Below are 16,047 nucleotides of genomic sequence, written 5' to 3' on the forward strand. Positions count from 1 at the left end.
TTTTTTTCCTTTAAGCATTTCAGGCTCTATCCACATTCGTCTGGCAGAATATGGCACTCATTGTATCTGAGTGACCGCCAGGTTTGGGCCTTTTTACTTTCCACTGACACTCCAGAACTCTCCACAGTCAATTTATTTTTTGAGGCCTTATGGCTTATATATTATGACCTTTACTGAGTTGCTTTAGCATAAAGTAAATTAACAGCCCTCTGTTAGGGGATGGCAGTGTACTACTGTGGAGTATTGCACTGAGTTTATGCGCTAGGGAAAAGACTCAATGTGAAATGATCAGGCCCTTTGCCATCAGTTTTGTACTGGACTCTGTGACCAAATCAAGGACACGTTAGTTCAGTTCCATTATCCTTACTCTTTTGACTCATTCATGTCCCTGTCAATCGGTCTTGATAAGTAGCTGCGTGAAAGCAGACAATAACACACTGCTGACTTCACAACTACCTAACATTTCTGTATCTATTACCCTTATTGTGGACCCCATGGAGATTGGGAAGACAAACTCCCATAGACAAGAAGGGGTTAGATCTTGGTAGCAAACATGTAGAGTTTGGATATCAGATGCATGCCTGCCCAAGACAAACTCTACTATAAAGACACCAGCACCAAAGTGGGTACAAGGATGTTGTACAAGTATCTCTCTATGATTCTGCAAAATTACTGCTCCCTGCTTGTTTATCTTATCTTGGACAATCTGTGTTGCATGACGCCTTCTTTCAGTGCGGTTCCGCAACAAATTTTGTAGATGACAAAGCAGCTAAAGATATAGGCTTACCCTTGCTAAAATTATATTTCCTATGAAAGTCATTGTTCTTGGTTATGCATGTTTCTTACCCAGAGTGTAGTGAACTACATCACTAAGGAAATCTCCCTGCTTTGCATTTAGAATGTCATTTTTTTCCCTTGAAATCCTAGTCACAACTGTGATCTTGGACATTCCTGATTACATTAGTTTAACTACGTCTTTGACTGGAACCTGTGGAAAATTGTACACTGGAGCCCTCAATGCCTCAACAAAATGTATGTATTTATCTGTAGGGGCAGTATGGTGGCTCAGTGGTTAGCACTGCAGCCTTGCAGCGCTAGAGTCCAGGGTTAAAATCCCACCAAGGACAACATCTACAAGAAGTATGTATGTTCTCCCTGTGTTTGGAATGTGGAAACTGGAGTACTTGGAGGAAACCCACGCAAAGACATACTGATAGGAAATTCAGATTTTTAGCCCCAATGGGAACAGTGATAATGTGTGCAAACTGTAAAACTCTCTGGTATATGTTAGCGCTATAGGAAAATAAAGATTATTATTATCTGTGAATTTGTCTGAAGTCATACCCAGTTGTTTACTTGGCAGTATTTAGACATTTTGCTGAAGTATTTTCTGTGTCTGAAAATGAAAATTTACCACTAAACAGATTATGACTGTCCCATGGATTTGGTACCCAACTATCGTCTTCGCAAGCTTAAAATTTTTTATCTTTCCAGTCAGAACGTCTCATCATGAAATATATCAGACAGTAAGCAAAAAGGGTTCATCAGACCGTTCAGTTTCTTTTTCTATTTGTAAAAAAAGATGGTGGTCTAAAACTATGTATTGACTTAATAAAATTACTGTAAAGAATCAGTATCCGCTGCTACACATCCCTGATCTCTATAAACAGATGTTGGGATATCAATGAGATGAGAGGAACACAGCCTTTAACAAAAACCATTTATTCACCTAAGGCCTCAACTGAGACATCAGTGTTGCATGTATGTGCTTTATCTGTTTTTTTCATTGATACAACACATACTCTTTATAATCTATGCTTCTATTCACATGTCCGTGTTTTTTCACAGACTATTTCCAATGCAAACTCATGAAGACATGTCCATTTTTTTCCAGTATCATGAAAAGGGCCAATACAAGTTCATGGGTGCAGGAAAACCATGTACAGTACACAGATGACATTATCTGTTTGCAATCCGTATTTTCTATTGCAAAGGATATAAGAAGCCTTGAAATGTAATTATTTATTCATCCTTGAAAAACACTGATCACTGATGGTAAAATGAACACCGGACCAAACACTGATGACACACTGATGGTAAAAATGATCACCGGACCAAACACTGATGACACACTGATGGTAAAAATGAACACATGGACCAAACACTGATGGTAAAAATGAACACATGGACCAAACACTGATGACACACTGATGGTAAAAATGATCACATGGACCAAACACTGATGACACACTGATGGTAAAAATGGACACATGGACCAAACACTGATGACACACTGATGGTAAAAATGATCACATGGACCAAACACTGATGACACACTGATGGTAAAAATGGACACATGGACCAAACACTGATGACACACTGATGGTAAAAATAAACACAGGGACCAAACACTGATGACACACTGATGGTAAAAATGATCACATGGACCAAACGCTGATGGTAAAAATGGACACATGGACCAAACACTGATGACACACTGATGGTAAAAATGGACACATGGACCAAACACTGATGACACACTGATGGTAAAAATGGACACATGGACCAAACACTGATGACACACTGATGGTAAAAATGAACACAGGGACCAAACACTGATGACACACTGATGGTAAAAATGAACACATGGACCAAACACTGATGACACACTGATGGTAAAAATGGACACATGGACCAAACACTGATGACACACTGATGGTAAAAATGAACACAGGGACCAAACACTGATGACACACTGATGGTAAAAATGAACACAGGGACCAAACACTGATGACACACTAATGGTAAAAATGAACACCGGACCAAACACTGATGACACACTGATGGTAAAATGAACACCGGACCAAACACTGATGACACACTGATGGTAAAAATGAACACATGGACCAAACACTGATGGTAAAAATGAACACAGGGACCAAACACTGATGACACACTGATGGTAAAATGAACACCGGACCAAACACTGATGACACACTGATGGTAAAAATGAACACATGGACCAAACACCGATGACACACTGATGGTAAAAATGGACACATGGACCAAACACTGATGACACACTGATGGTAAAAATGGACACATGGACCAAACACTGATGACACACTGATGGTAAAAATGAACACAGGGACCAAACACTGATGACACACTGATGGTAAAAATGAACACATGGACCAAACACTGATGACACACTGATGGTAAAATGAACACCGGACCAAACACTGATGACACACTGATGGTAAAAATGAACACATGGACCAAACACTGATGACACACTGATGGTAAAAATGGAAACATGGACCAAACACTGATGACACACTGATGGTAAAAATGAACACAGGGACCAAACACTGATGGTAAAAATGAACACATGGACCAAACACTGATGACACACTGATGGTAAAATGAACACCGGACCAAACACTGATGACACACTGATGGTAAAAATGAACACCAGACCAAACACTGATGACACACTGATGGTAAAAATGAACACATGGACCAAACACTGATGACACACTGATGGTAAAAATGAACACATGGACCAAACATTGATGACACACTGATGGTAAAAATGATCACATGGACCAAACACTGATGGTAAAAATGATCACATGGACCAAACACTGATGACACACTGATGGTAAAAATGGACACATGGACCAAACACTGATGACACACTGATGGTAAAAATGAACACAGGGACCAAACACTGATGACACACTGATGGTAAAAATGATCACATGGACCAAACACTGATGGTAAAAATGGACACATGGACCAAACACTGATGACACACTGATGGTAAAAATGGACACATGGACCAAACACTGATGACACACTGATGGTAAAAATGAACACAGGGACCAAACACTGATGACACACTGATGGTAAAAATGAACACATGGACCAAACACTGATGACACACTGATGGTAAAAATGGACACATGGACCAAACACTGATGACACACTGATGGTAAAAATGAACACAGGGACCAAACACTGATGACACACTGATGGTAAAAATGAACACAGGGACCAAACACTGATGACACACTAATGGTAAAAATGAACACCGGACCAAACACTGATGACACACTGATGGTAAAATGAACACCGGACCAAACACTGATGACACACTGATGGTAAAAATGAACACATGGACCAAACACTGATGACACACTGATGGTAAAATGAACACCGGACCAAACACTGATGACACACTGATGGTAAAAATGAACACATGGACCAAACACTGATGACACACTGATGGTAAAAATGGACACATGGATTAAACACTGATGACACACTGATGGTAAAAATGGACACATGGACAAAACACTGATGACACACTGATGGTAAAAATGAACACAGGGACCAAACACTGATGACACACTAATGGTAAAAATGAACACATGGACCAAACACTGATGACACACTGATGGTAAAATGAACACCGGACCAAACACTGATGACACACTGATGGTAAAAATGAACACATGGACCAAACACTGATGACACACTGATGGTAAAAATGATCACATGGACCAAACACTGATGACACACTGATGGTAAAAATGGACACATGGACCAAACACTGATGACACACTGATGGTAAAAATGATCACATGGACCAAACACTGATGACACACTGATGGTAAAAATGGACACATGGACCAAACACTGATGACACACTGATGGTAAAAATGAACACATGGACCAAACATTGATGACACACTGATGGTAAAAATGATCACATGGACCAAACACTGATGGTAAAAATGATCACATGGACCAAACACTGATGACACACTGATGGTAAAAATGGACACATGGACCAAACACTGATGACACACTGATGGTAAAAATGAACACAGGGACCAAACACTGATGACACACTGATGGTAAAAATGAACACAGGGACCAAACACTGATGACACACTGATGGTAAAAATGAACACATGGACCAAACACTGATGACACACTGATGGTAAAATGAACACCGGACCAAACACTGATGACACACTGATGGTAAAAATGAACACAGAGACCAAACACTGATGACACACTGATGGTAAAATGAACACCAGACCAAACACTGATGACACACTGATGGTAAAAATGAACACATGGACCAAACACTGATGACACACTGATGGTAAAAATGAACACATGGACCAAACACTGATGACACACTGATGGTAAAAATGAACACATGGACCAAACACTGATGACACACTGATGGTAAAATGAACACCGGACCAAACACTGATGACACACTGATGGTAAAAATGAACACATGGACCAAACACTGATGACACACTGATGGTAAAAATGAACACATGGACCAAACACTGATGACACACTGATGGTAAAAATGAACACAGAGACCAAACACTGATGACACACTGATGGTAAAATGAACACCAGACCAAACACTGATGACACACTGATGGTAAAAATGAACACATGGACCAAACACTGATGACACACTGATGGTAAAAATGAACACATGGACCAAACACTGATGACACACTGATGGTAAAATGAACACCGGACCAAACACTGATGACACACTGATGGTAAAAATGAACACATGGACCAAACACTGATGACACACTGATGGTAAAATGAACACCGGACCAAACACTGATGACACACTGATGGTAAAAATGAACACATGGACCAAACACTGATGACACACTGATGGTAAAAATGAACACATGGACCAAACACTGATGACACACTGATGGTAAAATGAACACCGGACCAAACACTGATGACACACTGATGGTAAAAATGAACACATGGACCAAACACTGATGACACACTGATGGTAAAAATGAACACATGGACCAAACACTGATGACACACTGATGGTAAAAATGAACACATGGACCAAACACTGATGACACACTGATGGTAAAAATGAACACAGGGACCAAACACTGATGACACACTGATGGTAAAAATGGACACATTGACCAAACACTGATGACACACTGATGGTAAAAATGAACACATGGACCAAACACTGATGACACACTGATGGTAAAAATGAACACATGGACCAAACACTGATGACACACTGATGGTAAAATGAACACCGGACCAAACACTGATGACACACTGATGGTAAAAATGAACACATGGACCAAACACTGATGACACACTGATGGTAAAATGAACACCGGACCAAACACTGATGACACACTGATGGTAAAATGGACACATGGACCAAACACTGATGACACACTGATGGTAAAATGAACACCGGACCAAACACTGATGACACACTGATGGTAAAATGAACACCGGACCAAACACTGATGACACACTGATGGTAAAAATGAACACATGGACCAAACACTGATGACACACTGATGGTAAAATGAACACCGGACCAAACACTGATGACACACTGATGGTAAAAATGAACACATGGACCAAACACTGATGACACACTGATGGTAAAAATGAACACATGGACCAAACACTGATGACACATTGATGGTAAAAATGAACACATGGACCAAACACTGATGACACACTGATGGTAAAATGAACACCGGACCAAACACTGATGACACACTGATGGTAAAAATGAACACATGGACCAAACACTGATGACACACTGATGGTAAAAATGAACACATGGACCAAACACTGATGACACACTGATGGTAAAATGAACACCGGACCAAACACTGATGACACACTGATGGTAAAAATGGACACATGGACCAAACACTGATGACACACTGATGGTAAAAATGGACACATTGACCAAACACTGATGACACACTGATGGTAAAAATGAACACAGGGACCAAACACTGATGACACACTGATGGTAAAAATGGACACATTGACCAAACACTGATGACACACTGATGGTAAAATGAACACCGGACCAAACACTGATGACACACTGATGGTAAAAATGAACACATGGACCAAACACTGATGACACACTGATGGTAAAATGAACACCGGACCAAACACTGATGACACACTGATGGTAAAAATTAACACATGGACCAAACACTGATGACACACTGATGGTAAAAATGGACACATGGACCAAACACTGATGACACACTGATGGTAAAATGAACACCGGACCAAACACTGATGACACACTGATGGTAAAATGAACACCGGACCAAACACTGATGACACACTGATGGTAAAAATGAACACAGGGACCAAACACTGATGACATACTGATGGTAAAAATGGACACATTGACCAAACACTGATGACACACTGATGGTAAAAATGAACACATGGACCAAACACTGATGACACACTGATGGTAAAATGAACACCGGACCAAACACTGATGACACACTGATGGTAAAAATGAACACATGGACCAAACACTGATGACACACTGATGGTAAAAATGAACACAGGGACCAAACACTGATGACACACTGATGGTAAAATGAACACCGGACCAAACACTGATGACACACTGATGGTAAAAATGAACACATGGACCAAACACTGATGACACACTGATGGTAAAAATGGACACATTGACCAAACACTGATGACACACTGATGGTAAAAATGAACACATGGACCAAACACTGATGACACACTGATGGTAAAAATGAACACAGGGACCAAACACTGATGACACACTGATGGTAAAAATGAACACATGGACCAAACACTGATGACACACTGATGGTAAAAATGGACACATGGACCAAACACTGATGACACACTGATGGTAAAAATGGACACATTGACCAAACACTGATGACACACTGATGGTAAAAATGAACACAGGGACCAAACACTGATGACACACTGATGGTAAAAATGAACACAGGGACCAAACACTGATGACACACTGATGGTAAAAATGAACACATGGACCAAACACTGATGACACACTGATGGTAAAAATGAACACATGGACCAAACACTGATGTCACACTGATCTAAACCACTGACAACACTAGTAATATTTTTTTTTAGGTACGTGTATAAGCACGGACTTGTGAATGAGTCCTAATACGGAGTCACAAATCCGACATGTAATTATGGTTCTGAAAAAACTCTGATAATTTTTTATTTGCTAAAAATTGGAAAATGTGTTTCTTAGTTCAACAAGTACATTTCCTGGGGTATATTTTTCAGTGAAAGGCTTCTAAATGGACCTTTCTAAGGTCAAATCTATTAAGGCTAGGGATAGATCTGATTGTGGTGTACTACTGCAGAGCTGAAGCACATCGAAAACAAAAGTTGCCTTCTATGCATGTACTGTAACTACCAACCAATGTAACAGTCTGGCTTATGATTTTTTTCTTTTTCAGATGAAATATTAATGTATTAAAAAAATAAACACATTTGAAAACATTATAAACATTTTTTTGCATCTCTTTAAATAATCCACTTTGGCAACTGTACAACTATACTAAGAGCCATTATAGCATTTTTTAGGCAGTGTTCATACCGCCTAACATTCATTGTTATGTGGTCCTCTTTAGGCGGGGGGTGAAATCTGCTTTAACCAAAAATGTGCAAACTAATTATAGAGGTAAATTCGAGACCTATAACCTCGCAGGTCTGTGTTAGAACTCCAGTTTAAATTGTCAAATTGGAGACACATACATGCCACACTGATATGATGGTCAGGCTAATATTGCATTAGTTTCTTGGGGCATCACAAGTATCCTATGCAGCATTTCTGATATATTCTACACTTTGTCACGATTGGCTAAGCCTGGTAAAATATTTTTGTAAACAATTTTAACAAAGTGTCAACCATGTATATTAAAACAAAACAGGCCCTGGCAAATTATGTTGTAGAGTTAGAGAAAAAATAAAGATACCATGCAAAAATTGTAGAAGCCACTTGTAGCACCCATACTGCTGGTAGCAACTGTGTTGGTACCAGTACCAAATAATGTTAACACTTGGCATCCTTTGCCTCTGGCAAGAGTATAAAGGTACCGTCACATTTAGCGACGCTGCAGCGATCTAGACAACGATCCCGATCGCTGCAGCGTCGCTGTGTGGTCGCTGGAGAGCTGTCACACTGACAGCTCTCCAGAGACCAACTATAATAAGTTCCCTGGTAACCAGGGTAAACATCGGGTTACTAAGCGCAAGGCCGCGCTTAGTAACCCGATGTTTACCCTGGTTACCAGCGTAAACGTAAAAAACAAACAAACACTACATACTTACATTCCGGTGTCTGTCCCCCGGCGCTGTGCTTCTCTGCACTGACTGTGAGCGCCAGCCGGAAAGCACAGTGGTGACGTCACCGCTGTGCTCTGCTTTCCGGCCAGCGCTTACACAGTGCAGAGAAGCACAGCGCCGGGGGACAGACACCGGAATGTGAGTATGTACTGTTTGTTTTTTTTTACGTTTACGCTGGTAACCAGGGTAAACATTGGGTTACTAAGCGCAGCCCTGCGCTTAGTAACCCGATGTTTACCCTGGTTACCAGTGAAGACATCGCTGAATCGGCGTCACACACTCCAATTCAGCGATTTCAGCGGGTGATCCAGCGACGAAATAAAGTTCTGGACTTTCTGCTCCAACCAACGATGGCACAGCAGGATCCTGATCGCTGCTGCCTGTCAAACTTAACGATATCGCTAGCCAGGACGCTGCAACATCACGGATCGCTAGCGATATCGTTCAGTGTGAAGGTACCTTTAGTGTGGAGAAAGTGAAGAGTGTAACGGAATATACGTCACATCACTTGTGTCAGTCACATTAGGATGATGTAACCTCTGACAGGGACATTATCAGCTTAAGTCACTTTTCAGTCCACTTCCTTTGTCGACAAAGCACTTAATATTGTACATAGTGGAATTTCCCATTCTGGCACTAATACCTGTTTTTGTTAGGCCACCTAGACCTGAGATACTATACTAGAACAACTTATTCCAGTTGATTTATTGGAAGAGAAGAAAAGTCAGCCTTTGTATTTGGAAGACAAGACACTATTTAAACACCAAATGTCTGTAAGCCATAGTGATAAGGGTGCTAGCAATGGCAATAGCACACTAACCCAGGCCAAATCTACAGGTGGAAATCAGTTGGAGGACAAGGAGTGTTGGCTACTCTCCACTTAAAGGCAACTGTGAGCCGAGTCATGGATAATGCTGCTGATGACTAGAAACAAACCAAATCAGGATGCTGAAGAGATGAGAGGGCAAGGGTGGCGGTGTCGGCATTAAGGATCAGAGGCAATGTCCAGCCAAAAGATCTAGTGATGAAATGTTTGCTTGTACTGCAGTAAGCACAGGAACAGGCGACGTCATGACAGAATTTGGAGAAGGAGGCTCTACCATGCCGGAAAGCTCTTGAGGTTGTGGAGACTCTTATGTACCAGCATCTTGGGTTTGAGAATTCCTTTCTACATTGCCTGATGGCCAATTGCATTGTGCAGGCTGTGCCATTGGAAAATAAGTTGCATAGATCCTGGAACACATCGACTAAGAACTAAATCCTCCATTAGCTCATGAAATGGCATCACATGCAAACAGACCAGTAAGATGAGCAAGGGTCAATCTACCCTCCTTCTCCTTGTGATTGTCTATCAAGCAGTTAGTTCACATCCACAAGTAGAGCCTTGTTGTTGTCGACAAACCTCTCATCATCCATGTCTGATTCCATACTCTTTCTCATCTACCTCCATTGCGTTGTCGGGTAGCTTTTTGTGTCCCTAAGAAATATGCATCCAGTTGTCTGTTTTTGTGGAAGCTTAACTCCCACAAGTCCAAATTCACTACAATCAGTGCCAAATCACTTGCTTTGTATTGCTTTTTGCAAAAGATTCTGATGCCACGAGTCTCAATCAAGATACCTAACCGCCATCATTCACTGAAAAATGACATCAGTGCCAGGTTTTCATACAAAATGCTAATTTTTTTCCAAAACAAAACTAATCATGTTTTGAGATTTTCACTACACCTCAAGACTCTCACCTTCTTTGCAACTATTGGTGAAATTAAATTTTATTGTGCAGGTGTTTTTGGGAATAGCACCCTGCACAGGATCAGGCCCCTGTGCAAGCCAAGGTACAAATGGCAAGATTGTGGTAACTTATCAAATAAAAATACTTGTACTTCCATAAATGCAATATTCTTAACAAAATTATTAATTTTTTAGAGCAAGGCAGGCATTTTCCCTCAAAAAGGATAATTTTATACCATTTTTACAAGTATAAAAAGTCTGATAATGCAGTGTGTTGTTACATATGCTCTTGGCTATTACCAGTTACCATCCTTTTGTCCATAGCCAGATAGGTTGAGGTCACTTGAACATAACTAATGTTCACGTTTGCATTAAATAGCTCAAAAGAGGTTTAATTCAGTAGGAAAACTCCCAGGATCATACACGTATTTTCTGGAGAATTATAGTTTATGCCATTTAAAATCAAGCTTTTCAGGAAAATTTGTCAAAATCGAATATCAAACCATCAGCTCATCTCTAATCTGTGCACGTTATGAAAACAATAGATACATTTTTTTTTACAAATTGCACAATAACCGCAAAATTTTCAGGTTTTGGTTTTACCAACACATTTAGAGTATAAAAGGAATTTACAATTGTAGATACTTCACTGTATGAATAAAAGCAATACAAAGTGACTAGAGGCAATAACATATTGTAAGACTTGCTAAATACTTTGTATTTTTGATAAAGCAGCATAAGTAAACAGTTCCTGTCAAAAGTTTGGACATGCCTGTTCATGCAATGGTTTTCATTGTTTGTATGTGAACATTGTATATTCAGTTGGGGGGCAGCAGGCCCATTAAGAAAAACAAATAGAATTAAAAAGTAAAAAATATCTGAAACAAAGTTGCTATGTGACCAAGAAGGAGAGGATGGGAATTCTGAGTCAGCTGACATGGCCTCCACAATTGCTCTATTTCAACCCAATTGAGATGGTTTGGGATGAGTTGGACTGCAATTAACTAGTCGATAAAGATGCTTAAGAGAATGTCAAGGGTGTATAAAGTTGTCTTTAGATTAAAAAGAGGGTTACTTTAAGGAATCTAAGGTTTCATACACTCTCACATGTGTTTCTTTACTCCTTATTTCCAGATGTGAACCTTTGTAGTTTTGAGGCTGAATATACAATCTGCACATTCCAATAAGTATAAGGTAATCCATTGCTTGAACAGCTGTGTCCAAACTTTTGACCGATACTGTAATTCTTTGGTAAAATAGGACCTGCATACATAAAAGTTAGATCAAAGATATACATCATAACTATAATACTCAAGTATGCAATAATAAAAAGAAATGACTTATGTACTTATATATAGTTCCGCACTACATCAGTGCTTCATAGTGAAATGGTAGGGTAATAAAGCAGGTTAAAGAGAGAAACTCCTAATACATTAATTACAAAACTATAACCAAAAGTATATGGCTTCTGTCCCCCAAGATTTCCTTTTTATAAACTATAGCTTAAACTGTAATGGTGGAGTAGTCCTCATTTTATTCAGGTCACACTTTTTCCAAACTGCATCTTTTAGTGAAAGCTCCTTCTGAAGGCAGTCATAATCCAGGGATCCATAGGAGAATTAATTCTTCATATTACATACAAAAATTAAAATTGAAAGAAAATAGTAAAAAGTTAAAAAGTAATGTTATAGTAAGAATCCAAATTTGATAAATTCAATAAGTAAACTTTAGAAAAATGGAACATCATTAGTAAAAGTTAATCTAAAAAGTCTTACAGCCCCCTTTTAAAAGTCATTAAAAATTATTTACCAGTTTAGGACCAGGCCAGTTTCCCCCTTCCTGACCAAACACAGTATCATAAATGTGCTTATAATGGCTGCAAAAAAATTTCATTCAGATATTCAAATGATTTTCGCCTTTTTTATGATACATGGGACTTTATTTTATTTTTATTTCTTTATTTTTTGATTGTTTGCGGATATTGAGGGGAAATTTAAAGAAAAATTAAGAATTACGAATTTATCTTTCACGGTTTTTTCTTCTATTATTTTAGGAAATCAGAGGACAGTTTAGGAAACTTTAAATTGAGTTCCATTTTTGGTTAAAATAATTCTTATATATTAGACATATTTTGGTTGGTTGCAAGTCTAAAAATAGCTATTCAGCTTACTGGTGTTTCTCTTATCCTTTTAGTTTTGTGGGATTTTTTTTCAAATTTTTTTGCTTTTTAATTTTTTTTTACTTCATATACTTTATCCCCCCTTAAGGCCTCTTTAACACTTCCACCTGTCTTTTTCCGTCACAATGCGTCGTTTTGTGAAAAAAAAAACGGATCCAGCAAATGGTTCTGCAGGATCCATTTTTTTCTCATAGACTTGTATTGGCCAAGGATTGTGATGGATGGCCTTCCGTTTCATCCGTCGTGCGCTGGATCACTCATAAAATTGCTGCTCATCAGGTGGAGACAACACACATAGAAACTTTTTTTGTGTATGTCGTAAAAATGCTCAGCGACGGACCCTGTGCTGTCTGTCGTTGGCTATAATGGAAGCCTATGGACGCAGGATCCATCGCTGACAGTCAAAAGCAGAAATCCAGCAACTGATGCAGTCTTTTGAAACGGAGCATGCGCGAAATAATTTCCAGACAGGGAAATTCTCTCTCGCTCTCTTTTTACTATTGATGTTGCCTATGCAGCATCAATAGAAAAAAGATATAATGTTAAAAATAATAAAAATTGTGATATTCTTACCTTCCGGCGTCCCCCACAGCCTTCGTGAAGCTCCCGGCACCTCCCGTTCCCAGTGATGCCTTGCGAAATGACCCGATGATGTAGCGGTCTCGCGAGACCGCTACGTCATTGTCTCACAAGGCATTACTGGGAATGGGAGCTGCTGGGAGCATCGCGAGCATCGGGAGGGCTGCGGGGGACGCCAGAAGGTAAGAATATCACTATTTTTTATTATTTTTAACATGGGTTGTGTTGTGTATGCGTTTTCGCAGCGGAAAAACGTGGCGAAGACGCATACACAACGTGTGCACATAGCCAATTCTGGCAACTACCTCGACAGGTCCGTCAAAAAAACAGACCCAGTGCACCAGTTTTTTACAATCTGCACAAGATCTGTCTTTTCAACATTTTGACAGATTGTGACTAATTGTAAATAACGGAAGCGTGAAAGAGGCCTAAGGTTTTAAAAGACATTTGTGGACATTTTTTACTTATTAATACATTCTCTTTATTGCTGATTTCTCCTGCAACTGGGGTTGGAATATTAGCCCTAGGTACAGGAAGAATTCAGCCTCCTGGTTGCATAGAATAGCAAAATAATCTGTCTAGTGACTATAGCTAAATTACCACGAGCTGATTGGATTATCCTTACCACAACAATCAGTGGTAAATAAACAGCTGTGTTCAATAAAGATGAGAATAAAACATTTTTGTTTTTCACATGTTAAATATGATATCAATATTTACATCTTCAACACAAAAGCACCATATTTCACTTGATTCCATGTGCTTAGATATACCATAAATCCACAAAGGATCCTACGACACTAAATGTATCCACCTACTGTAAGGTGCTATAGGTTACCCTCATACTAGGGGATCACGTATTTCTTGAAGACCTGGAGTTAGAAGGTCAAGTCTGGTAATGAATCACCGTCCTGTTTAGAGATGATGTGATTCGTGTATTTTAACCCCTTCATGACCCAGCCCATTTTGACCTTAATGACCTGGCCATTTTTAGAATTTCTGACCAGTGTCTCTTTATGAGGTAATAACTCAGGAATGCTTCAATGGATCCTAGCAATTCTGAGACTGTTTGGGCGCACGTCGGGGCTTGGAAGGGAGGGAGCACCATTTGAATTTTTGAATGCAAGATTGGCTGGAATCAATGGTGTTGCCATGTCACATTTGGAGACCTCCTTAAGTGCCTAAACAGTGGAAACCCCTCAATTCTAACTCCAACACTAACCCCAACACACCCCTAACCACAACCCTAACCCTAACCCTAATCCCAACCGTAACCCTAACCACAACCTAAACCCCAACACATTCCTAACCCTAATCCCAACCCTAACCACAAGCCTAACCCTAATCTTAACCCTAATTCCAACCCTAATTCCAACCATAACCCTAATAAAATGTGCCCACGTTGCGGATTTGTGTGCGGATTTGTGTGCGGATTTTTCAGCACCGTTTTTTTAAAAATCCGCAGGTAAAATGCACAGTGTTTTACCTGTGGATTTCCCCTGCAGATTCCAATTGAGGAACAGGTGTATAACGCTGTGGAATCCGCACAAAGAATTGACATGCTGCAGAAAATACAACGCAACGTTTCCGCACGGTATTTTCCGCACCATGGGCACAGTGAATTTGGTTTTCCATAGGTTTATATTGTCCTGTAAACGTGATGGAAAACTGCCACGAATCCGCAGCGGCCAATCCACTGCGGATCCGCAGCGAAATCCGCACTGTGTGCACATAGCCAAATTCAAACCCTAACCCTAATTCTAACCCTAATTGCAACCCTAACCCTAATTGCCACCCTAACCCTAATTCTAACCCTAATTGGAACTCTAACCCTAATTGCAACCCTAACCTTAATTGCAACTCTAATTCTAACCCTAACCGTAACCCTAATAGCAACCCTAACACTAATTGTAACCCTAATTGCAAACCCTAATTCTAACCCTAATGCTAATTGCATCCCTAGACCTAATTGCAACCCTAACCTAGTGGAAAAATAAATATATATATATTTTCCTTATTTCATTATTTTCCCTATCTTTGGGGGTGATAAAGGGGGGTTTATTTACTATTTTTTATTTTGATCACAGTGATCAAAATGTACCTGTAAAGAATCTACCAGCCGGAAGATTCGACGGGCGCACTGCGAATGCGCCCGCCATTTTGGAAGATGGCGGCGCCCATGGAGAAGACGGACGGACACCGAGACTCGGTAGGTACGGGGAGGGTGAGATCGGACCGCAGGGGGAGCAGAGGGGAGGACGGAGGGGAGAGGAGGGCAGCAGAGGACAGGACGGAGGAGAGGAAAGAATGGCTGCGGT

At 40.0% G+C, this 16,047-nt stretch overlaps 1 protein-coding gene across 2 annotated transcripts in view; it reads right to left on the reverse strand.

The window, feature by feature from the left end:
* The window catches only part of GLS (glutaminase), a 618,398-nt gene that overhangs the window by 181,514 nt on the left and 420,837 nt on the right, over positions 1-16,047 (reverse strand). The window contains exon 15 of one of the 2 annotated variants that reach the window (XM_069733840.1): positions 10,991-12,596. The exons of the other annotated variant lie outside the window; for it this stretch is intronic. Coding sequence (XP_069589941.1) covers positions 12,591-12,596 — 6 coding nt within the window. The 3' untranslated portion in view covers positions 10,991-12,590. Of the gene's footprint in view, positions 1-10,990; positions 12,597-16,047 lie in introns of those variants that run through there. 2 annotated transcript variants of the gene reach the window in all.

The sequence above is a fragment of the Ranitomeya imitator genome, chromosome 7 (genome assembly GCF_032444005.1).
Source record: "Ranitomeya imitator isolate aRanImi1 chromosome 7, aRanImi1.pri, whole genome shotgun sequence".
NCBI lineage: Eukaryota > Metazoa > Chordata > Amphibia > Anura > Dendrobatidae > Ranitomeya > Ranitomeya imitator.